This window comes from Furipterus horrens, unplaced genomic scaffold, assembly GCF_987537825.1.
Source record: "Furipterus horrens unplaced genomic scaffold, mFurHor1.1.pri manual_scaffold_10, whole genome shotgun sequence".
NCBI lineage: Eukaryota > Metazoa > Chordata > Mammalia > Chiroptera > Furipteridae > Furipterus > Furipterus horrens.
The window spans coordinates 11,768,193-11,795,725 of NW_028327180.1; the positions used below are offsets into that span (position 1 = coordinate 11,768,193).

The window sequence follows — 27,533 nt, forward strand, 5'->3', positions numbered from 1 at the left end:
AAGTAAGGGTCCAAACATCATAAATAAATGTTCGAATTTTATTGACAGAAGAGGTAGTTTAATACTGTCAAGTCCACTAGTTTCTTCATTGCTTTCTCCTTTTCTATATAATTATATACTTGCATTTTACAATGTCTGAAAGATGCCATTGGAAAGCACAGTTTCTGAGATACCAAGGTATTAAGAGCTTTTTCTTGTTATGGTTATTCTTTGTTATAGTTATTTGCTTCATATTTCCTGAAATAAAAATAATCAACCTGTAAATAACACTGCAAAAAACATAGGGATGCATATATTCTTTTGCATGGAAGCGATCCAAGTGCCCGTCAATAAACAAGTGGATAAAAATAAGCTATGGTACATACATGTAATGGAATATTACACAGCCATAAAAAAGAATGACATTTTAGCATTTGCAACAGCATAATACCTATAGGGTATTATGCTAAGTGAAAGAAGTCAGTCATAGAAAGATATGTATCATTGAATTTACATGTGGAATCTGAAGAACAATATAAATGAACAAACAAAACAGAAACAGACTCATAGACAGAGAGAACAGGTTGCCAGAAGGAATGGGGCTTGAGGGACTGGGTGGAAAAGGTGAAGAGATTGAAAAGTACAGATTGCTAGTTAGTAAATGGTCACGGGGGTGTAAGGTACAGTACAGGGAATACAGTCAATAATATCGCAGTAACTGTGTATGGGTCCAGGTCAGTACTGGAAATATTTGGGAACACTTTGTAAAGTATACAGTTATCTAACCACTATGCTACACACCTGAAACTAATACAAAATAATATTGAATATAAATTGTAATTGAAAAAATAAAAATTTTTAAATAATTTTTAACATCTAGAAATAAAATATTCACAAGGGTATAATTATTTTCATGACAATTACTTGATAATATCCTTTCATTATTCTTTCCTTTTGACACCACCTTCACCTATTAAATAGAGACGATAACTTTACATTGGCAAAAGATACAATTCTTAAGATGTATGAGATAATGTCAGTTTTAATATTGTAGTGGTGTTAAAACTGTTGAAAGATCTGGGCAATCTGTATTGTTGGATTGTCATTACAGTCAAACAGACTGTGAATAAGGTACAAATACTTAAACCTCCATTTTATTTTATTTTTATAATTTAAAATATAAATGAAGATTAAAGGTAACAACACAAAAACACAATAATCTTTTAAAGGTAATATAGGAAAGAAAATTAGAGACTAAATATGAAATGAGAACTGGAGAGGTTATGTTGTGAATATAAGATAGTATAGATAATACATTTCCTGTAAAATTCGTTTTCATTTTTTGTTAGTCAAAAGGGAAAAAGCAAAAACACGATGGGCCAAAGGAATCCTGACAATTCTCAGACAAAGAAAATCTTTTTTTTTTTTTGTGCCCCCCCCCGAAAATCTTTTTTTAAACTACATATTCTAAGAGAAAATTGTCACACGTAACTTTACATAAAGAAGAGACACGTAAAACTGGGGCAGTTTTGAAAAAAATTCAAACATTCCATGTATCATTCTTTAACACAACTCAAGGGCATAAACCTATCTACTTCAGTTAAAGCATTTTGATGGGAAGTCCCCTTCTTCTCACGCTCCCTCCATCACTTCCAACTACGCTGATCAGGTTTAGCAACAACAAAACGGATGTGTCACACATGCCAAAAAAAGTCACTGCTTAATTGAAAGTCAGACTAGGAGTCCTTTATTTTATGTGGCAACCCTAGCTTCAACACATCAAATACTTTGTCCTGCGCCCCTGCACTGCAGGACAAGGAAAAAGTCTTTTCATGTGGGAGGGAGCACAAGCAAATGATACAAATTCCATTGTTTATCAGCTAATGGAATTTTACAGTATTATATTCTGATGTTTCAGAAGTTATTAATACTGAAATACTTTAGTTGTTCCTAAAAGAAATTTTTGAAAGTTTATTATAGATGTGGAACACAAAGTGATAAAAGAAAAAAAACACTGAAATTGAAAACAGGCAAAAATTTTAAATTTCAGAAACTAAAAAAGTATCACTGAGATGAATTTTGTATTATTTTGAGCTGCAAGGTAGATAGAGATAAGCTAAATTTTGTTCTGCTTAGTAAACTATACCTTACATTTAAAGAGTTTTTATGAGAAGTATAATATATAACTTAACTGTCTAGGGAACAAATTTTACACAAAGGGTTTTTGCTAAAGACTGAAAGGAGTGAATATTAAGAAAAACATAGTAACATAAGCGTTGGTCCTGGTTAAAGAAAAAAGGATGACGTTAATCTCTCCGAGGCCATGTAAGTAAATCTTATTTTACTCAACAAAATTAAAAAATTTTAAGAACACAAATGAATTATCCGAACTCTTGGCTCAAGGTGATGGATGGCTAGACCTCACTGAAGTGACAGTAAGTGAATAAAAAAGCTGTAACTCCAAACAATGGAAAGGGCGCAGGGGACTCTCCAGTTTACGGGAGACACAGATCTGATGGAGGACGAAGGGCTGACAGAGAGGAGGTGAGGAGTCTGTGACCTAGACCCACGGGACGCAGGAGACGGGCGCCTCTGGTGGAAGATGGGAGCTAAGTGGGGGGCGAACGAAACGAGAGTCTGAGTCAGGAGCACCCACAGCCCACCCCTGAGCAGTCGGGGCCTCACGGCCCAGGCAGCATGCACGCACCTAGGCTTCTCTAAGCAAAGCCGGGGGAGCCGGCTGATACAACCGCGGCAGGCTCGTGGGCACCCGTGCCCAGAGCAAAGCTCTCTGCGGGCTGGCATCCCGGCACCCCCCCCTCTCTCGGACCACCAGGGGTGGGAAGATAAAACACACACCCAACCGTAGCAACCTGGCCACTTGTATACTCTAAAACACAGTTTGCAAACCAACGAATTCTACCCATGTCCCAAACCCTCCCGGGAAGCCTCCTTCGTTCTTTATTTTTTTCATAAAGAAACATGAGGGTAAGTGACATGTGGGGGACAGGGGGAGAGGAGCACGCTTACCCATATTGCCGCCACGCAAAATCGACCGATATTCACACTTTCTGTACGCTCACTGAAATTCAGAAAACCACGAATCAGTAAATATTTGAGAAAGCATGCAACATGAGAGAGAAAGGTAAAAAATTAAGTAGACACTTAAGAAAATGAAAGGTCAAGCCATAGCTTTGTGTTCAGACTATATACAGGAATATTGCAATTCAAAATTAAAAAGGCAAACACCCCTATTTTTAAAATGGGCAAACATCCGAATGCACGTTTCACAGGTATATATTTCACAAACATGTATTTCATTAAAATATATTTTTATTATTATATTTATATATACACATATGTGTGTATATATAAAGATACTCAATAACATTGGTCATTAAAAATGCAAATTAAAATCATAATGAGATATAAGGACTTGCTTTTTCTAGAGTTTTATAGAAATAGAATCGTACAGTGTAGAGTCCTTTGCATCTTTTTTCAGTTAGCTAATGTGTTAGAGGTGCACCCATATTGGCATGTCAGTCTGATCAAGCTTAGATTCATTGTACACCTCCATCTGTAGTATATGACGGAAAAGGAAATCATGACTGAGTCTTCTAAAACAGAATAGTAGAGTGTACCAGAAAGTTATATGCACAAAATTAAAAAGCAAACAGAAGGATATAAAATAAAATTAGCCAATATCTGAGAATTTTCTATATATTAAAATCAAGTTTTATACTTACAAGTTTATTATTGAAGGTTTGACTTTAAAAAAATTGATAGTCACTCATCCACAGTGAAGAAGTTTGTGAAACAGTCTAATCCTTGCTATGCCATTTTTTTCCAAAGAATGATTCTTGTCATTTTAAAAGATGTTAGAATTATGAAACTCCTAATAGTAGATATCCTGTAAGAAAGTTAAAAAATAGTTTAAATATAATCACATTTGACATATCATTATATGTCATTTATTCTTATCTATTTTGTGTGGTGTAGAGTGTAAAAAGAAAAAAAGCTAAGATTATAACATCGAAAATTAGTAATTAGATGTACATTCTACTTAATCTATTGATTACAAAGGTAAGGTTAAAATATCTTATCATATATATATATGTATATATATATATATATATATATATATATATATATGAAAAATATCCCATTATAATAGCACCAACAAATACAATTTCTGCATAGACCAATTTCTTTCTGCATCATCTTTGGTTATGTTTCATGGATTTTGATGGTGTCACTTTTTTGCATAAAGATTCATAACAGTTAAATTTTCATTATCCCGGACACTTTGTTTGTCTTGTTTAACACTTTTTATCTTGAGTTCCAACTTGCCTGACAGCTAATAGCTAACATTTACTGAATTCACACAAAGTTCCAGGCACTATTTCAGAGAGTGCCATACAGTAAACACACAGAGATAAAGAAAAAGGTGGGAAGAAGGCAGGAAATAAATAATGGACAAAATGATGGGAGGATACAGATGTACCTTTCCATCATTCCAACTGACAAAGGATTAAAGCAATCATTTGCTTTGTTGTGTGTAGAGATGTCAACAGTATTTCAAATATAGAAGAAATATTAAGGATCACCTAATTTATACTCCTCATTTTATAAAAGGTGAAGAGAGCTCAGAGCAGTGGTAGGGCTTTCCCAGGATCATGCACACAGGTGACCATAGTGAAAACTAGTTGTTTCGACTCCCAAGTCTTTGCTTCTTTGACTCCACCAAGATGCTAAACCAACTGTAAATGACATGGTTTCCAAAAATTAAGGAAAATATAAGAATGACTAAAAACCAAACAATGCTGAATTTTTGGTCATCTAATAAATAGTGGTCTTAAATAAAAATGAAAATACAGGCCTCCTTGCCCAACCATAGAAAGAATTACAACTTGATCTCAAAAACAAATAACAATCAGAACCGTCAGAAAAATGTACTGACTGCCAAATCATAGGGGTGCCAGAAGAAGAGGAAGAGCAAGAAATTGAAAACTTATTTAAAAAAGAAAATGAAAGAAAACTTCCTTAATTTGGTGAAGGAAATAGATATATAAGTACAGGAAGCATAGAGAGTCCCAAACAAATTGGATCCAAAGAGGACCACACCAAGACATATCACCATTAAAATGCCAAAGGTTCAAGATGAAGAGAGAATCTTAAAAGCAGCAAGAGAAAAGCAGAGAGTTACCTACAAAGGAGTTCCCATATGACTATCAGCTGATTTCTCAAGAGAAACTTTGCAGGCAAGAAGGGACTGGAAAGAAGTATTCAATGTGATGAAAAGCAAGGACCTACAAGCTAGGTTACTCTATCCTGCAAGGCTATCATTTAGAATAGAAGGGCAGATAAAGGGTTTCCCAGACAAGGTAAAGTTAAAGGAATTCATCATCACTAAACCATTATTACATGAAATGTTAAAGGAACTTATTTAAGAAAAATAAGATCAAAACTATGAACATTAAAATGACAACAAACTCACAACTATCAACAACTGAATCTAAAAATCAGAAACAAACTAAGCAAACAACCAGAACAGGAGCAGAAGCATAGGTGTGGGGATCATTTGGAGGATTATCAGCTGGAGGGGAAAGGAGGAAAATGGGGAAATGGTACAGAGATCAAGAAGCATAATTGGTAGGAATAAAATAGACAGGGGGATGTTAAGAATAATATAGGAAAGGGTGAAGCCAAAGAACTTACATGCATGACCCATGGACATGAACTAAGGGGGGGGGACTGCTGGAGGGAAGGGGGGGTTCCAGGCAGAGGGGGACAAAAGGGGAAATATTGGGACACCTGTAACACCATAATCAATAAAATATACTTAAAAAGAATGAAAATACATTTGAATTCAATAATGGGGGCATTTTATTTTTGAAATATAATTTTTGATATTAGAGAAATAAAAACAAAATAATGAGTTTCATTAAGACTTTCAAAACACTTTTTCAGTTTTACTGTTTGAATTGCACAGCTGGAAACGGTGAGGCAAAGTTTACGGAGACGGGATTTTTCTAACTGTGATAGATAACTTGGGTCTCGCAAAGATGATTGGTCTTCACAACATAGAGGTCTGGGCGAAGATGAACTGTGTTCAAACAACCGTATTTTATAGTTTCTCTCATGTTCTTATCACTTTTTTTTCTAAGTAATATTTTATAAGTTCATGAAACATTGTTTCTTTCTCAAATTACATTTCAAAATCTTACTTTTAAATATTGTTCTGTCCCAGGAAATGATGACTGTATACCCACATGCTGGAAAAGGGAAGGTTTGTACCGAAGGCGAATGTGCTTATTTCGTTCTGCACAGTTCTCCTGGGGAGAAGTAAGAGAGGCGACCACCTTCGGTGAAAACCCAAATACTCCTTTTTATTGCATTTGCTGATGGCAATTTTTTATTATGTTAGTTTTTGACAGCAGTCTATATTAATATTTAAAAATTTAAACAAAACATTTAATTCTTAGCTTTCTCTTCACAAGAATAACACAACAAGAGAGTTAAGATACAAGAGGGCTTTAATTAAAGCAAGTATTGTCATGAACTCCATCTTAGAAAATCAGGCTGCTGTTGCTTTGGTAAACAAATTTTAGGTAATTTTATTAGACAGCATCTTCCTAAAATATTAGGTATTTACAAGGAAAGAAATACTCACTGGAGTTTCTCCTGGGTGGCACATCTTTACCTGAAAAATGTCCCCCAACAGTAAGTCTATGGGTTTATCTTTGTAGAACATTAGAAAAAAACGCACAAAGTCAGTCAAGTCCTCAGATTTAAATAGTTTTCCTAGAGAGAAAAAGCAAACAAATCCAAATAACTCTTGAGTATTTACACTATACATCATAACATCATCCTGTTCACTCTATTTGCGCGGGGGGGGGGGGGGGGGCGGAGCAAAATTATTTTTAAACTACAATTAACTTTTTTTTTTCAAGGCAAAGGGATTAGTCAAAGAGCACATAAGAAGGACCCGCGGACATGGACCACAGTGTGGGGGCTGACCACAGAAGTTGGGGGTGGGCTGGGTGCCGGGGGCAAAGGAGCAAAACTTGTTTTGAGACCATTGTAATAGCATAAACAATAAATCATTAATAAAGGGGGAAATTAACATAGCTTGTTTCTTAGAAATAAAGCTTAAAGCATTAATAAAGTTGGAGGAGAATAAACCAAAATAATGTATCTGCTTAATTATTAAGAACTACCACTTCTCGGGGGTGGGGTGTGAAGCAGGTTTAGAATAGCAAATACTCTCAGGAAATCAATGTTGGTAACTAATTAAAGAATCAACTGTCTACACAGAGTGAAGGCTATGTAAATAAAAATCAAAAGTATAGTGGTTATTCTCTTTTACTTAGTTGTCTAGAAACTGTGGTGTGTAACCTGAGTTTTGTAAAATTCTTCAGTCTGCCATATGCTTAATTTTTATTAATAGACAGTATTATTTCAGTATTTCAATACCTGAGCATTGTTATAAGACTGTCATTTTTCTTTTATACTTAATGCTTAAAATTTTGCTGTATTTTCAAGTATGATTTCATTTTATCTAATTACTCTTTTCTAATACATTGCATCTTTAATTTTAAAATGAAGTTGAAGTTATAAGGTTCAGGAAAATGTTCGCTTTACAGTGAGCACAGTAAAAATACAGCTAACTAATGAGCGTGACAGTAGGATGTAAGCCGGCTGCAGTTTTCCCTGAGCACTTGACTCTGTCTGGGTCACTTAGTCAAATGCAGCTAAATGCTACAGAGTAACCAAAGCAAGGGATTCAATGATGAAAATAGTTGATTTAATATTTACGTTTTCCTTGTCTTCTGTGAGCATGATACACTGTAAAATCCTATTTGGCAAGCTCATGTTTTTGGTAAATATTGAGTAAAGAACTGTTATGATAAAAAATAAAGCCTGTGTAGAGTGAAGCTGAAGACGAGCTCAGCATCCTGTATGTAGCGCTCCTTGTTGCTGTGCCTGGGGTGATCAGAAAGTGAATATTCTCTGTCCTTCGCCTACCTGACTTTGCTAAGAAAGACAAAAAGGATTTAAAAATCGCTAAGTAATGTATCAACAAAATTATCTCCTCTGCAAGCTTCTCACTGGGTATTCCTGTTACCCATTTTCTTCCTATTTTAACCAAAGCTGAGCAAAAACCTTCAGGGCCTTAAAATTGGATTCCATACCACTTTACAGAAAGTTTGGGAAAGAAAGTGGTCACGTAAATAGGTGAAGAACAGATGGATTTTACTAGCAACCAGAGAAATGCTTTACACTCCTCCCAACAGCAAAGAAAAATTTTTGATGGCTAAAATCAAACGTCACCAAGCACATGGGGAAGCAGGCACTCCCCTGCCCTTTCGGGCGTATAACCTGTACAGCCCATCAGCGAGGCCATCCGGCAGTACTCAGAGACACTGCTCCCTCTGCCCTCAGTGACCCCGCTCCGGGGGACACAGGGGTCACTTCATTTCTTTGTGGGGGCAGAGAGGTGCAGACCATGGGGGGGTCCACCCCTACGGGAACGGCTGAGTCAAATGGATTGTTACGTAATGCTTACGTGGCAGTGAGGAGGAATGAACCGAAGGAACATCAAGCGACTTGCTGACAGTTTTAGGACCAAAATGTAAGGAACAGGAGGGGGCTTATCACATCACCACTTACGTATAAACATGACCAACACCAAATATTTTACATGGATATGTGTCTGCTTATATGCATGTTTCGAACATATTAGAGTGAAAATCTATCGGAGGGGTGGGAGCAAGTGGGAGTAGGAATTGGGCATAAAATGAAAGAATAAGAGAGGAACCATGAGAACAGGCCCTGCAAAGAGGGCATGGTAATTGAACTTGCTGCCTGGAGAGGCAAATTTAAAAAAAAAGAATGGAAGGGAGGAAAGAAAGAAAAAGGAAAGTCTATAGAAAAACTGTAAAAATATCTCATTGTGAGCACAATTTTAGGAACTTTTCTGTGGTGTGTACAAGTCATACATTTTTATATATTTTTACAGTATATCAGCTTTGGAAAATGGGAACGTGCGGAAACTTCAGAGTATGATAGTACTAAGTTAAAACTTCTTTCTCTACAACTGTTTTCCTTTGCGTTTCAGTATGTTTCTGTGTAAAATCAAGAGAAGTTCACCTTGGTCACTGAGCTAAGGTGGGAGCCAGACTCACAGCAAGCATTTAACAGGGGTTAGCTATCTTATTTTTTTTATAACATATGTGCATATAGGTCAATCTGCTTACATATGTTGTCCATCCAGAAAAAGTTTTGGTTTAAAAATACATTTTCTGAAATTCAGATCCTTGAATCTGATTTTATTATTAAAGTGGTTGTACCTGTAGAAATCATGCCATTCCTTTTCATTGAGTAACAAACTCTTTTATAAGTCCTTAAGAACTTTTAAGGTTACTGTGTGCTAAAAAGGTGGACTGCGCAAAATAAATCCATCGCTTACCTATGAATCCAAGAACTGAAAACTCGATATAAAACCAATTATTTGATGTGATAGTAGGTATGAAATCTGTGATTTTTGTAAAGTACATCTTTTTAGCTATGATATCATCTTCTAGCTGGAAAAAAACCAAAACAAAATCAAAAGGCATTAGTACCTGTGATGCATCCATTGAAAAAGTTATAATAGCCTGAAAATTGAAAATACTTTCAATAGACTACCCTGAACAATGTGTTTATGAAGTAGTAATTTTACTTTTTGGTTCAGTTCACTGAGTGTATGTACTGTTTGTCAATTTTCATTTTCTGATTCTCAGGAAAAAGATTATTCCTTTCTTTCCTAAATGCTAACATGTAACATTCACTCTAAATCCTCTTTGGAGGACTCTATGTACCTGAATCCATTTTCATCCTCACAGACACTTCCGTTTCTAGTTCAAGGCTGACTAGCTTTATGCTGAGATGACAGGTGCCACGTTCCATCACCAGACATTGTGGTTGGCACAGAGCTGCTGCGAGGGACCTGGCACTTCCATCCACACCAGCTGGAGAGAGTGGCGGCGCTAGGAAGCCTGTCCCTGCCCCCCAATGAGGGGAGTGGGACTGGATTCTTCCTGTTTGCTTTAATACATACTCCGTATAACTTACAGACTCAGAGTCTCCTACATGGTTTAGCAGAAGAGTGTGAAAGTCCAGAGCGCAAAATAAAAGTGTGTTGTTTCTAAGAGAACATTGGCTGGATCTCAGGTTTCAATTTCACTGCCACTGACTAGGAATCGAGAAGGATTTTTATTTTCTTCCAGTGAAAGAGAAGTCCTTGCTTCAGGCCTTTTCCTGACTCTCTCCGTTTTCCAATGATCGTCTTCAAACTCTTACCACAACTGCACAGTGTCTCATGTAGTGAGTCTACACTTACTGCTGGGGAACACTGCTTAACAATATGCAGGAACTTCGGGGGTATAGACTATACATAATTGGTTTATTTCATAAGTACAGTATAGGCACTGTAGCACTGTGCTACTCCTAAGTTCTGAGGTCATGGAGGGTAGCAGTGACAGGTGTGTACACTGTCTGACATTTAATAAGTTCGCAAATTATGTTTATTTAACCCAGGTAACTTGTGGGCAAAGAAATGTAGGCAGTACCGTTTCTATTTTTTTTTTCTAATTTGTTAAATTCTTTTCAGTTTGCTTCAGGTAACTATAATTTCTGCCATTAATAGTGACCCCATCAAGAAGACTAACATAAAACCAATTTTATGCTTCCTTTTGGTAGTTTAATAGAGTGAGCGCTTTCTATTTTCTGAATACAAAGTAAGGTAGAGGAATACAATGAGGAAGGTGAGCATAATATTTCCACTTTACATTCTATTTATACCAAGGTCATACCTGTAAATAATACATGGCCTTGGGTTGGGCATAAAGCATCAAAAAACAGAAATCCAACACTTGTTTGATTCGCCACCTAAAGAGAAATAATAAAATCTGTCAATATTTGTTATTATGACTGAATTTTCGCTTATGAGGACACTTCAGTACTAACAAACCATTTTTACAATTTGCTAATAAAGACCACTATCTACATTGAATAAAATTGTAGATATTATACTAAAAAAGTTACACTCAAAAGTTTCCCCATCTTTATTCAGTGGACAACGTCTGCCATTGCCAAACGAGGATAAGCATGATCTATTTATTTTAAATTTGGGTTTGTTCAACTTTGACCTATATAATAAAGTTAATATTCTTTCTTCGGTCTTGTTAAGTGAAAGTATAAAGAAACTTAATTCTAGTGTAATGCTGAGCTGGATACTAGGCCAGGCCCTGAAGTTACAAAGAGCCGCAATACGTGAGGCAGGTCTTGCCCTTCTGGGTCGTACCACCTAGCAAGAGAGACAGAAAAATAATAAGATTAGAACAGCTGCCTAGGAGCTCTATAGGGACATTGACCATGATGATCTACAATGAGATGGGGACGGCAGGGCAGAGGGCGGCGAGGGCAGTCCTGCAAAGGCGCAGGACGCGTGAAGCAGCAGCCCCTTCGATCCAGGACGCAGGGGGCTCATGGGAGAGAAGCTGATGATGGGAAGGCTGGCAGAGACCAGATGGTCAAGGATCCTTTATGACATGCTGGAAACTTTGGACTTGATCTCATATGAAAAGAGTCCTCTGCCCACGGCGTGGAAAGTGAGCTGGAGGGAAGGCTGGGCTCGGGTTAGGGAAAGCAAGCGGATCTGGAAAGGCCTGAACGAAGTCCGAGGCAGAGAAATATGGATCAGATGATGTGGACAGACATTCTAAAAGGGAAATGATGACAGAGACATGAAGTGCAGAAGGAAAAACAAGGGTTTAGAGTGACTCCCAGAATTATGACTCTAAAAACTGGGGACAGTGTGGGTCATTAATTAAAAAGCAAAACAAAACCCTTAAGAGATTTCCAGATTCTGGCATACTATTTATTATTTTTAAACAAAAAGCTAATAAGTGTCCTGGGATAAGGCCTTTTTCTGAATTCTGACATGCCCCTTGCTCTATTAAGTTTTGAGGAACCAAATTATTACATTTCTTGTATACCTACCACATTTATATGTGTGAAGGATTATTATGTATACAAAGATATATTATTATATATAAAGATATATATCTTTTAAATGTTCAAAATTCTTGCATAAATATGATGATATTTTATTCTTACAATGACTTTTCTGAATATATAATGTAGCTTTTCTTATACACACTGGAAAGTTGAGGAAGCAAAGGAAAAAAAGGCTAAATTACCTGCCTAGGATAATCAGGAAACAGAAAAACTGGGTCTAGAATCTAGGGGTCATGATTTCCAATGCTAGGCTTTCCCCTTTGTCATGCATTTGCTAATTCCTGCCTGTAAGTGTGAACCTAGATAACTGCCTCTCGGTGGAGGAGTGGGGGGCGAGCCCTGATGTGTAGTCCAGGCCTGTTTCCTTGGTGTAAATGCTCCTGACTGCATGGTACCAACTGACGTCACTGAAAACAGAGCTGGGAAGGGATGTACGTCGTCAGCTTTGCAAGTCAACAGGGCTGCGTTTGAAACAGGATCTATTGGATGCTGATTCCAGCATTTCATCAAACGAAGTTATTTGAAGATACAGTTTTCTGAATGTCATACCTCTCCAATTTTTGTGAGTCCCCAAGTGATTGCTCGGCATGTAATGTGTCTGGATAAAAAAAAGGAGGGATTGAAATGACCTCTAAGGATCCAGACTTCAGTTGCCTTTTGAATCTAGAACGAGAAGTAAATGGAGGCTGGTAATTGAATATTTGATATACCAAAAATAACATAAATACTTAAAAACCATTTTCTCATGCGTGTCCAAATAATAGTTTGATTTGAACGATTTCACACGATGATACATGATATCCATATCATAAAACTAATACTTTTTAGCCAAAGTATTTCTTTTTATGAATTAGAAACAGCTATATAAAAACAAATTAAAATACAGAAATCCTACTTTCCAGAGCATATTGATATTTCCAAAAACCTAGCATGCTCCCTTTTGGGCCTTTCTATCTTCTCGGGAAATTCTTTTTGCCAGACATTCCCTCTTTCCTTGATCTGCCTGAAGGATATCTACTTACACCCTTAGACTTAGCTTAGTTTTACCTTCTCAAGAAAGTCCTTCTTGATATCTGCAGGTAAAGTGAGTTACTTCCTACTCTGTATGTTTTCATATTGCCCTCCCCCACCACAGCAGTAACGCCAGCCTCCCTGCGACTTGGTTTTTGCCAGCTTTATCACCCACTGGAACATATCGATTTGGAAGGCTGGGTTCATCCCACAGCATCTTGCCTGACAACTAGCCTCATGGGCTCACCAGGGCTTGCGTCTCCTGGGCCGCACACAGCGGGAGGCTGTAAGCAGGAGCAGACGGAGTAACTTTGTACAGTACGGGACACGCAAATGTCTTACAGATAAGCTGGTGGGCTTCTCACGGAGACAATGGATTTCATGGAGAACAGATATTATAACAATAATAACATGAAAATTATGGATTTTTTTCAAAGTGAAAATGACTTCGTTATTGCTAGTGTAAAGTCTTTGAGATTTTGCAGTTTTTCTCAAGAGAAAATTTGGCCTTTAATAGGTAGATAACTGACACAATTGGGGACAATTGCAGCTATCGTTCATCACAGCTTAGCTAGAACCACAGGATCTCTCTGCATAGACGCACATTAAAACAAATGTGAGCACTAATAAAGTAACTGGACAGAAAAAAATAGGATAGAAAAAATTTTAAACCCATTTAAAAATCTATCCAACAGTACTTACTTTTTTGTAATCATGTCAACAACAGATTTTAAATACTCTTCATTACTCTAGAAAATGAGAAAAATATTTTACTGAAACCAAGTAGGCCTCATACTTTTATTAATACATGTTTGCTGCATGTAAATCTAACGTACAGGTGGAATGTCACTCTGTCTTAATCATTGTTTCACGTGCTGTAAAGAATTTTCAAATCCATGTGTCTAAAAATTCTGACTTGAATACTGAAAATATTTCATCCTCCCTTTGTCACAAAATGAAATATCACTGTATGTTATTTACACTTAAATGTTAGTGGCTACAAAAGCTATGCATCTGAAACAGTTTTGCCCTACAAACTGGATGGCCTATTTCAAAGAACTACTTTTCGAAGATATCTTCATTTTAGGAGTATTATATGACAATAAGCTTACTTCAAAACTACTCCACATTTTCCCAGACGGTATCACTCAACTTAATTTCCAATTTTTCGTCCATCAACAAACTTTGTGTATTTGCTCTTTATTGAAAACTGTGCTTAGATTAGATGACAGATGCATTTGTAAATAGCTTTTGCTGGTTTATTCTCTCAGGTTATTTTTTTTACATAACCAATGGCATTTACCAGATATAGCCGCAGGTCCCACAAGCATTCCCAATATAAAATTCTGAAACTGTTTTGAAGAATGACAGTTGTAGTGTCAAATCTGAATTCTATGAAAGACAATTCTGAATATATATAGTTATGTTGTTCGTTAAAAATATCAGGCATGATGCAAATAACTCTATTATAGTACTTAAGGTTCTTAAGATGGCTATAAATCAAACCACCAGAAATTTTTACGTGCTGAGACATATTATACTTTAAACGTAGTACTAAAGTTACACTTCTTAAGCATTCTCTATTCCATTTTAAAGTTTGTGCCCCCATATTTTATTATTGGTCTAAAGCAGCAATTTTCAACCAGTGCGCTGCAAGAGTTTAAAACATGCAATACCTGACTATTTAGTCAGGAGCACTGTGCACCGACCTCTAGCCTCTTAGACTGTCAAATAAAAAAATAACAGCAGTCAACACAACAATAGCCATCTGGTGTGAATGAATCAAAATTATACCTATTTTCTGTTAGGTTGGCAAAAAATATATTTTTGGTGTGCTGCAGAATTTTGTGATTAGTTATGTGAACCATGAGATGAAAAAGGTTGACAATCACTGGTCTAAACATTTTAGGCAGCTGTGCATTGTGTCAGCAGCGAATAAATAAAGACTGTACTGTGTAACAGAAAAAAGTGACAAACATTTTTGGAGATTAAGTATATGCTTCTAATATTAAGAAATTAAATCTGGAGAGAATTATCAATAGTTAATCTTTTATTTATATTTTCCTTTTAGTTCTTCTGTTGCTTGTTGTGTTTAGAGTTTTTCTGAATTTGAAGACATGTTTATTATTTTAAAAATTCAAATAATAGAGAAAAGGATAAAGGACAACAAAGATCCTTTTAACTCTCAACATCCAGAGATAGTCATTATTATACTTTATATTTATATATAATATAAACGTATATTTATATAGTTTTTGTATACTAATATTTAAATGTAAACAATTATTTATATAATTCCAAGATTTGCTCATTCTTTTTTTCTTCATACATTTCCTCTGTATTATCTTCCTTCCTTCCTTCCTTCCTTCTTTCTTTTACATTTTTCACAAATAATATGTTAAACATGGTGCTTTACTACTTTTTTACTCAACAGTATGATTTGGACATTGTTTTATGTCAGTGAATATGGTATTCATTCTTTCAATGGTTACAGATCATTGCAATGTAGACATGAATATTCAATCAGCCCCTTATTGGTAGATATTTTAGTTATTTCCAATGTTATGATTTTATAGCATTGAAAGTCCTTGAAATAATTACTTATTTTGAACATTTACTATGTGCCACACATCATTCTAAATATTTTAAATAAATTAGCTAATTTAATTGGCAAAACAACCCTATGACAAAGGTAGTATTATCATCACTGTTTTACAGATAAGAAAAGTGAAGTACACAGAGGTAACTTGTTCAAGTACACCAGCCAGGAAGTTAAGAAACGGGACTTTGGCAATTTAGTTCCAGAGTCTGTATCCTAAACTTCCGTACTGGTCTGTCATATTTTTATCATTTTTAAATTCTTACCTGATTATCTCCTTAGGATAACAGCCCAGAATTGAGATTTCTGAGACAAAGGATATACACATTTTAAATCTGATATATGTCGCCCACTTCCCCTCCAAAAGGCTTTATAGTGTTACAATTTATATTGTACTTTATAGTTTTACATGGCACTAGAGGCAAGATAGAAAACTCTGGGGCCACTAGAGAGATGCAGATTTGTATCTGCTCTATTAATTACTAGGCAAATTACTTTCTTAAACTCATTTCTTCATCTGTAAAACCAGGATAGCACTACTTCTTTTACAGGGATGTAATGCAGGTTATAAATAATGTATATAAAAGTTGTCTACAATCCTTCAGATATAGGAAGAAGTCCTTCAATTAATGGCAGTTATTATTTAATATAAGTTATCTCTCGATTCTTATACCAACCCTTTACCAGGCAGGTTTTATTACTATCCCATCAATTTTAATGTCCTGTTTATAAATATAATTTCTGTGCCATAGAGTATGCAGGGCCCCTAGTTACGTATTTAACAATGCTATCTCATTTCTCCACATGCAAACATGATATTTAAATAAACTTTTTAGATTAACATATTTGATCCTTTGGTTGTGTCAAAAAAGTATTAAATACATTATCTGCTATTAAAAAAAGACATCTGTGAATTACTTTTTTAAATTTTGGGAAGATATTTGAAATCAAACGGTAATCAGCATGAAGCCTGCAGGCTGGGAGGAAGGAGAGCCGGTCACCCGCCATACATACCTCTGCAACAGAGACGACCACCACAGAGTCCCGCTCCTCCGAAGGAGTCATCCTGGAGACAAGCGAGGTCAGCGTTTGCTTCAGGTAACTGTGATTTCCTCTCTTAATGGTGGGAATGCCCAGCGCAAAGGCCACTGCAGACCCCCGAGCATGGAGTCACCATTTCAAACCGCGGAGGAAAAGACAATTTTGCATTAACATCTATGCTTAATCTATGTTTGGGTTAGCTGTGCGGTCATACAAATAGTGTCTGAAACTGTTTTACAGAAGTTCTCCGAACCTCTGTGAGTTTTTATTACATATTTCACTTTCTGCGTGAAGAAATTACCATGTGCGATGAATGGTTAGGAAATGCACTCATGGTTAGGAGAGACACCCAGTGTAGTGAGAAAGAAACTAGCGTTCTCCATTTATTATAGTGTTCATCGGAGTGGGGATGACACACTGGCTGATGCTCTCCTCTTATTCCTAAGGAGACACTAGACCCCAAAATAGGAAAATTACTATGAAATAAACTCATATGTTAAAAAAATGCAAGAAGTAATATCCAAATGATTTAATGGAATAAATTCATGTCCCTAAGTGACTGTTATTGTCCAAGAATGACTGAAGCACTGGGAGAACAGACCCATGGCACCCTAAATCCGTATCAAGGTTCTATGCCCAGTGCAGCCACAGATGACAGGTAAGTGAGGAACATGGCTAGGGGCCAACAAAACCGTACTTCAGTCAGGCAGGCTCAGCCCGGGGGCTGTAGTTTCTGGTCCCCGGCCCAGAGGGACACACTCATTCGAATCCGTGTTTGTGAGAAAGGCAAGTTTCTGAGTGCCGGCCTAACATCCCTCTTCTAACTCAGATGTGCTTTCTCGACTTCTATACGTGATGAGCTTGAACTCATTCTTCCAGGTTTAGTGCAAACACCACTTATGCAAAGCTTCTGCAGACCTTGAGCCTCACAAATACGGGGAAATAGGAAGATACCCAGATGAGTACAGATTGATCAAAACCAAGGGAGAAAAGAGTCACCAAGTACTGAGCAGACACTTAACATATACGTGACTTATACCGACTTACTATCAAAGGAGCTGTATTAATGTTGAATTTGAATTCAAGTCTCCAAATATACATTAAACTCTCTTTTTCACCAGACAATATACTGATTTTTGGGTTCCAAATTAGTGCTAGCAAGGCTGCTGATCTAAATATCAAACTGAGTATCATTTCAATGGCTCACATTTTAAAACTTAAAAACATGTTCCCAAAGATCAAAATATCTGCATTTGATTTTCCAATTCTAATTTGCTTACCGCCTGTTTTCTCTCTGCTGATGATTACATCAGGATAAATTCTGCCCATTTTCCTCAGATGAGGGAAAAAGAACTTTAAGACTTCAAACGTATTAGGCACCGTTTCATTTTTATCCAATGTATTCACTTTCTTCTCAACTGAAAGAGAGAAAAAATACGACTTCTGAATTCATGACTCTAGGAATTCCCCCCTCTTCTGGCATAATTTCTTAAAAGAGGGTTAATAAATTAATTCACAGATTAATTTAATATTCATATATAAGAGAAATACTATTAAATGTAAATTATCAAAATAATAAGGCTACAAAATGTAACTCAAAACTTGATTCATATTTATTTAAAAAGTAATACAGCCCTGGCTGGTGTGTCTCAATGGATTGAGCACTGGCCTGTGAACCAAAAGGTCGCCAGTTAGATTCCCAGTCAGGGCACATGCTTGGGTTGCAGGCCAGTGCCCAGTTGGAGGTGTGCCAGAGGCAACTGATTGATGCTTCTCTCTCACATTGATGTTTCTCCCTCTCTTTCTCCCTCCCTTCCCCTTCCCCTCTCTCTAAAAATAAATAAATAAAATCTTTAAAAAAGTAATACAGCAGGTCCTCCATCAGATCATGTCATTCAACATCCTTCTGTTAACGTTGATTAGATGCTGTAGGAACTTAACTGTTGTTTATATCAGTTAGTGTATGGTAAAACTGGTCTCCTTATATATCATTTACCTTGAAGTTGCATAACCTATCAATGACATTATGTGAGGGCTTCCCGTATTTAAGTCTTAGCCCTATGAGCTACACAACCAGAGGCTAAAAGAACTGTCAGTTCCAGATGAACGAAGTATAACTGAAACGTACTATAAAGAAGTATAACTGAATATATTTCCAAATCACACATCCATATACTTTGATTAACATCATGTCATTAGAGTTTGTATCCTTATAATTTTATAGCTCTCTCAGTATTTAGTAACTCCATGCATACCATTCATTTGAATTTGCCTCTGCAATTTTGAAAAAGAAGAGCAAAGTTGGAGGACTCATACTACACTATTTTAATTCATAATACATATTATGTTAATCAAGGCAGTGTGGTATTACAGAAAAAAACAGATACGCAGATCAATGGAACGGAATAGAGAATCCAGAAATAGAGCCATACAAATATGGTAGATTGATTTTCTTTTTTAAGGTGCAAAGGCAATTCAATGCAGAAAACACAGCTTTTTGACAAATGGTGTTAGAACACTTGGACATCCACAGAAAAAAGGTTGAACCTCAACCTATACTTCACAATATTTATAAAAGTCAGCTCAAAGGTGTCATAGCCCTAAAATGTAAAACCTAAAAATAAAAAAGCACATAAAAGAAAATCCTTGCTTTGGCTGGTGTGGCTCTGTGGATTGAGTGTCAGCCTGTGAACTGAAATGTCACTGGTTGGAATCACCAGTTGGGGGTGTGTGAGAGGCAACCAATTAATTGATGGAGCTCTCACACATTGATGTTTTTCTCCCTCTTTCTCCCTTCCTTCCCCTCTCTCTAAAAATGAATGAATAAAATCTAAAAAAGGGAAAAAAAGAAAATACTTATGACTTAAAAAGTTCGTAGATACAACATTAAATGCACAATAATACATAAAAAGAAAAATTGATAAACTGGACTTCATCAAAATTAAAGATGTTTGGATTTTGAAGGATGACACCATTAAGACAAGCCATAGACTTGGAGAAAGTATTTTTAAATCATATATTTATCTGATATATATCCAAGATATAAAAAAAACTCTCAGAACTCAACAACATGAAAACAAACCACCAAATTAAAATGTGCAAAAGATTTGATCAGACATTCCACAAACAGGATATACGAATGGAAAATAAGCACATGAAAATGTTCAGCAGCATCATACTAGAGAAATGTAACTTAAAACTACGAGATACCATGATATTAGAACGGCCATAATAAAGGGGAGGGACTGGAACGCTCCTACAATTGCTGCAGGGAGTGCAGAATACTACACCCCATCTGGAAAACAGTTTGGCAGCTTCTTATAAAGTTAAGCATATACTTACCAAATGCCTATGAATCCTTGATATTTATCCTAAAGCAATGAAAATTCAGACAAAAGAGCTGTACACGAGTGCTCATAGCAGCAGGTACCTGTAATCACCCCCCCAAATGGAAACAACGCAAACATCCCTCAGTTGGTGAAACAAACTATCCATTGTCCATCCATAAATGGAATGCTACTCAGCAATAAAAAAGCAGCCAACAGTTGGTCACACAACTTGGCTGCGTCTACACTGGGTGAGAGAAGCCGGTCTCAAAGGGCTATGCCACGTGCGATTCCATTGGTGTGGCAGTCAGGAAAGTGGAACACTGTCACAGCAGAGGATTGATCAGTGGTTTCCAAGGGTTCGGAGTGGGAGGCGTATCTGACTACAAAGGGGGAAGCACGCAGCAGGGCTTTTCATTCTGAAGGTGGATGCACAAGAAAGTACAGCCTTCACTTTGGCTACAGTGAGGATAGGTAGGTGACGACAAGATGGCAGAGAGAGAAAATAGGAGTTGGTCAGCAAGCATTCACACAAAGCATGACTAGGGCAGTAGAGATGGGATGGAACAATATGGACAGATCTGTGTGATATACAGGACTACGAAGCAACGGGCGTAGTTACTGACTGATGTGGAAGTATGCAGGAGGGACAGGAAGGAGTCAGAGATGAGCCTCCAGTTTCTGGCTGCGTCTGTTGGATGGATTATGGATGAGGGTGCAATTCACAGAGATCGAGAACACAGAAAGGCCACACCTTCCAGGTAGAGACGAGAGGCGGAGCATCAGCAGTGTCTCTTATCTGACTTTCCCATGTCTGATAATAAAAGACTGAGTACTGATTTAATTATATTCACTGGGGAGAAATGTTCTAAAATCACAAAGCAGAAAATCTAAATTTCCAAACACAAAACATATAATAAACAAACCACCATGCACAAAAGCAAAAGCAACACAAACCTAGGTCCACTGATACAATTTCTCTCTGTCTAATGTCATACTTCATTTCATTCAAGGCTTTCGTCAGTTCTTGGTGATTTCTTTCGGTTTTGTTTTTTAAATGCAAAATAGTTTCCTTAAACTCCAAAATATGGTTTCTACAATTAATTAACTGATTACCTGCAAAGAAAACATATATGTATGTGTTTATACATGCAGCAATGGTATCATACAATTTTCTTAATACATAACAAAATGTAAAATAAATGCTTCAATATAGCTATATATCTAGCACTAAATGTGTGTATATAATTATATATAGTGCTACATCCAATCAGAATTATCTTCTGGAGAGCAGATCCCTTGCAGTACAGGCTTCCCCCGCTACGTGAGTGTTCTAGGAACCCATCTGTATCAGGGTACCAGCTGGCGTTGTGGTGAGAGGCTGTGTTCAGTTTCAGTGAATTTTTTTGGAAGACTCAACACACTTGCCCATTTCATGATGGGTGGTTTACGAGCACACCTGCCCACACTGTGCTGAGTGTTCAGCAGTTTTTGACCAAAAACGTCATGAGCCCCATAGCCCACTATCGTCATTCACCTGATCCCTCCCCAAGCAGCTTTTTGTTTCCTGAAATGAAAAAAGTCCTTAAAGGAAAATGTTTTGCTGATGTGGAAGAAGTGAAACAAAAACTGACAGAAGTACTAAAAGACATCAAAGTCAATGAGTTCAAAAGTGTTTTAAGCTGTGGGAAAAATGTCTCAATAGGTGCATTGCATCAAATGGAGAGTATTTTGAAGGTAACTGAAGTTTAAACAAGTAAGACTGAATATACAATTTAAAAAATAAATTCCAGTTTTTTGGGTCCCCCTTGTATATCTGTACATAACAGACTGGGAAAAATGGAGTGTTAAAAACAGTAATATCTGGAAGGTGTATGTATCAGATTTGTAATTAGAGGGAAATACCAACTGAACCAGGAAATTCACTTCTAAGAAATTATCTAAAGAAAATGACCAGAAATATGTACCGATTGGGCTCTAAAGATGTCCAACATAGGCAGCATTATTTATCATCATAAGAAAGTTGAAAACAACTTAGCTGTCTAACAATGGAAATATGCTAAATAAATCACAGAATATCCTTTTAATAGTTCCGGTAGCTCTGGCATTGAATCGCGTATAACTGAATCTCAGTTTTGCCACTTAACATTTGTGTGGCTTGGGCAAGCTGTTTAATTATTGTTAGCCTCTGATCCTTCACGTGTAAATAGATATATAAGAATCCCTGCCTCAGAGCTGGTGTGAAGATGTCATTCAATAATGCATGCAAACCATGTGGCAAAGCACATTAAAAATGCTGTGATGAATGTCTAATAAGTATTATTTATTGATGGACTATCCTTTATTCATTTATCAATGGAATACTATGCAGCTATAAAAATAATATTTAATGTCACAAAAGCAATTGTGATGCTAATGAGGCTTTCCAATACTGTACAAGACAAACATTTGGCACATGACTTTGATGTTCAAGGAAGAAATTAGGGCTGGTGTTATAGATTTGGGAGTAAAGTCTTTAGATACACTTGTAGAATGGAGCAAGACAATGCAATGATAGAATACTGTCTGGGTCTTACCTGGGAATGCTTACTTCATCTCTCCCTTGGCTCACACTAACCTTAGCCCAGGGCAGAGGGTTCAATCTTTGAAATCCAGCAGGGTGCCATTTTCAAGTGAATGGACTTCCCAGCATAGGAACTGATTTAAGGGATTCTAAAACAGAACCATGCTTTTATCAAAAGAACTGTAACTACCCCAGATAAATCTTAAATATTCATATCCATATAAATACTATTTGGGGATGCTCACAAATTTAAACAGGGATGTAGCTTAACCAGTATAACTCTGCTACTGGGGTTCCCCGGGTAATATTCCCTTTGCCAAATGGATCATGTGTTTTGAGTTGATATATCACCATTGACGCAACATAATGTAAGTCAGTCCCTAAGGGATCAATTAGGTAAACATGAAAAGAAAGTCTTTTCTCTAGAGGAAGCATTTGCAGAAATACATTTCTTACCTGATAATTCATCAATTTTTTTATTCAAAATATTTATATTACTTCCATATTCATTGAGGTATTTTGTGAGAATAAAATGTTATGAAACCATATTGCAAAGTTTGAAATAAACAATAACTTAATGTTTTGAGACACCTGTGGTGAACTTGCAAAAACAAACACCAATCCACGTGTACAATGTACCAATGTGACTTCCCCCCATAAACAAGGCGGGGTCCCGAGCACCCTGCCCTTGGCTTCTCACAGCAGGGGCCAGGAGAAAACAATGCAAGCCACATCCATGAGTTTAACTTTTCTACCAGCCACATGAAAAAAGTGAAGAGAAACAAGTGAAAGTAATTATAAATAATGGATTTAATTCAATATATCTAAAATATTTTTTTCAGTATGTAACAACATAATAAGTAATGAACAGTTTACATTCTTTTTTTTGGTACTATTTTAAATCTGGTGTGCGTTTTATAGTTACAGTTAATTCAGATATTAAATGTTAACAATTGGAGTAAAATATAGTCCTATCAAAACAATAAAATGTAGATTAACTTAAAATAAAATCAAATGAAAATTCAGTTCTGCGGCTGCACACACTACCCTTCAAGTGCTCAGTAGCAGCCCTGAGAAGGAGCCGCCCTTCCGGGCAGCGCAGGTCTCTGACGCCAGCTCTGAGCTCCTGAGAAATGCACTATCTCAGGCCTCCACCCAGACCTGATTCAGAATCTGCATTTCAATAAGATTCACAGGAGACTGGTGTGCACGTTAAAATTTGAGAAGCACTGTTATAAAGCTTTAATTGTTTTATCTTTCTCATCTCTGACTTTACTATACAGTTCAGGTCCTCACTGCCTCTCGTTGTACTGTTACTGTAATTGCATCTTAATTGGTCTCTCACCGCCAATCCACAATTTATCTTCTGCAAACTCTGCTCGGAGACTGGAAGAGGTTCCCTAAATGCTAGCTGAATGAAGTCCCAAGGCCTTGCCTTAGTGTACAAGATCCTATACAATGTGGCCATGACCTAAGTTTTCCACCTTATGTAGGTCACTAAACACCTCCAGGAAAGAGAAGCATGCTGATACTGATTCCGTCTTCCAGTTAAAACATGTCACTAATACATGTCACGTGTCACTCGCTGTGCTGTGTGACGGGTAAGCAGAACACGGATGAAGCCAGGCTCCCGCTCTAAGTCACCTAACAGTCAGGCTTGCAAGGGATGGGGGACAGGCGCATAGACTTGAACAACTAGGAATAACGGGGCTGTCAAAACGGAATTATCCTCAGAGTGCACAGGCAAAGGGAGGCAGGGACGATGAAGAGCCCAATAGCTGGGCTAATAAATTTGAAAAATCCCTAAGTCTTAAATTGAAAATTCAACGGTATGAATGCTAAAATGTTAGCTATGGGCTAGAGGTGAAAGATAAAATACAAGGAAACCAAAGTTAAAATTGAATTACAGAGAAACTGTTTTTTTGTATCAATATTTCCCATTCAACTTTTACCTTAAAAACGTATTCATTGTTTATCCGAAAGTCAAATTTAACTGGGCAACCTCTATATTTATTTGATAAATTGGCAACCCTACAGACAATAAATGAAAGCCTTGGTGCGTTTCAAAGTGGTAACGCAAGCCACACGGTCCATTTGAGGAAGTTCAGATGCCAAGCCAGGGCTCTGAGTTGTGGATTATGTCTCTCATGTCACCCCCTTTCAGCTTGCAGACAGACGTGGGCAGGCCTTGAGTGTGGCTCAATAACGTGGCACACAGAAGAGGAAGGATGGCTGTGTGACAACGGTTCTTGCAGTCAGACATGCATGTTTCTGGAAATAATGGGGCGGTGGGTGGGGAGCGGCTGGGCACAGATGTGGTCCTTGAACCTATGGAGGGACAAGGTACACGCAGAGGCCACGTAGAGCCCAGCGGCCCGCGGGCCAGTGCGTTGGTGCGCGTGCCCACAGGCGGTCAAGGCCACTGGACAGACCAGTGCGTCCGTTACAGCTCAACCGCCGGGGGGACGAGGGAGTGGCGGGCTAGGGCTACACCTGTCAAGCCCCTCATAGGAGAGCAGGCAGTCCACTCAGGTTCCTACCTCGTCCCCCTCCCCAACCAGGCTGCCCCAGCTATCTGAAGGGGCGGGAAAGTTGGCGGGAGAAGCCGCCCGCTACTTACTGGTTTGAGCCATCCTGGAGATGCAGAAACAGGAGAAGCTGAAGAGCATGACCGTGACCAGTGAGGTCAGCACGTTCACGCGCTTGGCCCTCATGGTGGTGGCCGGGTTGGGGCGCCAGGCAGCGCGGCGAGTGAGGGCTCCGAGGGGGCCCACCACCAAGAAGCACGAGAGAGCTCCTGCAGCCCTGGACGCACGCCCCTCGCACCCTCCCCGTGGCGTCCTGGGGACCCGCGCACACCCGCCCTTCCCCAGGAGCACTTCTGCACCCCGCCCCTCCTGTGTATGGCGCAGGACTTAGAATCCGAGCCGCTGGGTAGCGCTGCTGGTAGTTAAGTGCCTTCGACGAGGGGAGAGTTCCCCACTGCCCACACGTGGCGAGGTCTCAGTAACTTACTTTATTTTCCTGTAGTAGTAGGTGACTTGTGTGCCAGACTCTGGGCTAAACAGTTTCCATATATTACCTCTACAGGACCTCACAACATCCCAATTTTTTAAAGTATAAAATGAAGATAGCAATAGCATCTACCTAACATGGTATTATCTTCATTTTACCTTGAAAAAAAATTGAGCGCCCGTGAAATCGAGCAATTTGCCTCAGGTTGCTCAGCTGGAAATGGTTCCTCAAACCTTGTAGATATATTTTTTAAGATTCCTCAAGAAACTATATATATCTTACTTGGAGATTATTAGCCTCAAACGGTAGCCATCACATATTCAAATGACTTAAAAGGCTTAGATGTTTGTGTGGGAAATGACCAGCCTGAGACATTTAGTTTAATTCCTTTATCTTCGTTTACTTTTTGTTAGTACCCTCTCCCCCAGGAAAGGAGCGAGGAATTAACTTGTGAAAGAAAAAGTGATGTATACCATAAGCAGCAGCCCGAGGGAAATACGATGAGCTGAGCTTTGCCAAGTTCAAGGCATCTGTGTCTCAGACCTTCAGCCAAGGCTGGGAAACATTGGGAGAACTTCAGGAGGGCAAGACTCTAGTCTCCTTACACATGGTTTTCTATTTAGGTTCCCCATGCTGATCACTCACTGCTCTCTGGGACTCAGTGGCAGTGCCCAGTGATCGGGATTCCACTTCACACCAGCACGGCACCTCTGGGCTGGTTTCTGGTCCTTTTAGAGGGAGAAAGATCTGAACACGTGCCAGCCTGAGGATGTCGTTAGAAGCTATTTTCCTCATGAACTAATGGCCAGGAGTGTGGCCTTCAGTGAGCAGTGGCCCAGCCACTCCTAAAACAGGGACCTGGGAAGAATAAAGACCACAACTTCATTCTCCTTCATCCCATCAGTCTCCTGCCAGTCTTCGCTTTGGCTGAGCTCTGCTGGAAACCAGAAAGCAAGGAGGTCCAGCTGGAGGTACTAGCTCATACAAGCCTGCCTCCTGGGGTCTGGAGCAGAGCAGAGAAAGATGTAGGCTAGACTGAAGCGGGGGAAGGAAGACATCTACAAAATCAGTATTTCATCGTTCTCTTACTTGAACTCTTAGTTTCACATTTTCAGCTGCCTTTAAGATTCAGAAACAGCACTTTGGTCTCATATTTCTTAAATCAGCATGTCTTCCAATCTATTTTTACATTTTATAAAATTATGAAAGGGGGACCCCCAAAAAACCTATAATTGACTTATAAAAAATGTGTATTTATTCATACATGTTTAAACTTCTGTCACCTTCAAAGTACTCTCCATTTGATGCAATACACTTATTGAGACTTTTTTCCCACTGCTCAAAACAATTTTGAACTCATTGATTTTGATGTTTTTTAGTGTTTCTGCCTTTTTTTTTTTTTCCATTTCTTCCATGTCAGCAAAATGTTTCCCTTTGATAACTGTTTTCATCCCAGGAAACAAAACAAAGTCATTCAGAGTGGGATGGGGTGAATAGGGAGGGTGGGGCATGGGGGTCATGCTGTTTGGGTCACAAACTGCTGAACAGTCAGTGCAATGTGGGCAGGTGTGCTCATACATCACACATCCTGAAATGGGCAAACACATTGAAAGAATCTTCAAAAAAATTCACTGAAGCTGAACGCAGCCTCTCACAACAATGCCAGCTGGTACACTGATACGGATAGGTTCCTAGAACACTCACCTAGTGGGGGAAGCCTGCCCTCCAGAATATAATTCCAGGGTTTTTTTTTTGGGGGGGGTGGTCCCCCTCGTATATCTTCTTCTTTTGTCTTTTCTCCAAAGTAAGGAAAAACCAAAACTTGCCAGTCAGTCAATGGTCTATAAGTCAGAACACATGATATTTATTGAGCATCTATTCTGTGCCAGTCACTGAATAGGTGCAAGAGATATAAATCATCACTGCTGGTTCTTGG

General features: G+C 38.1%; 1 protein-coding gene across 1 annotated transcript; it reads right to left on the minus strand.

The window, feature by feature from the left end:
- Positions 1-203: 203 nt before the first annotated feature.
- On the minus strand, positions 204-25,296 carry MGAT4D (MGAT4 family member D). Its single transcript, XM_090289132.1, has 11 exons — positions 25,203-25,296; positions 20,977-21,135; positions 17,974-18,111; positions 16,667-16,800; positions 13,756-13,802; positions 12,592-12,705; positions 10,836-10,911; positions 9,452-9,566; positions 6,653-6,783; positions 6,207-6,314; positions 204-257 (listed from the first exon to the last, which is right to left on the minus strand). The coding sequence occupies exons 1-11, from the start codon at positions 25,294-25,296 to the stop codon at positions 204-206; spliced, it is 1,170 nt and encodes a 389-aa protein (XP_090145258.1).
- Between the last annotated feature and the right edge of the window lie 2,237 nt (positions 25,297-27,533).

Excerpts from the sequence above, each read along its gene's own strand:
- MGAT4D (XM_090289132.1), bottom strand. The coding sequence starts at position 25,296 with ATGAGGGCCAAGCGCGTGAACGTGCTGACCTCACTGGTCACGGTCATG. Across the intron at positions 16,801-17,973 it reads CAGCAGAGAGAAAACAGGCG|TGGCCTTTGCGCTGGGCATT; the intron begins GTAAGCAAATTA and ends GGGGGTCTGCAG. Across the intron at positions 258-6,206 it reads GGACAGAACAATATTTAAAA|GTTGATTATTTTTATTTCAG; the intron begins GTAAGATTTTGA and ends TGTTATTTACAG.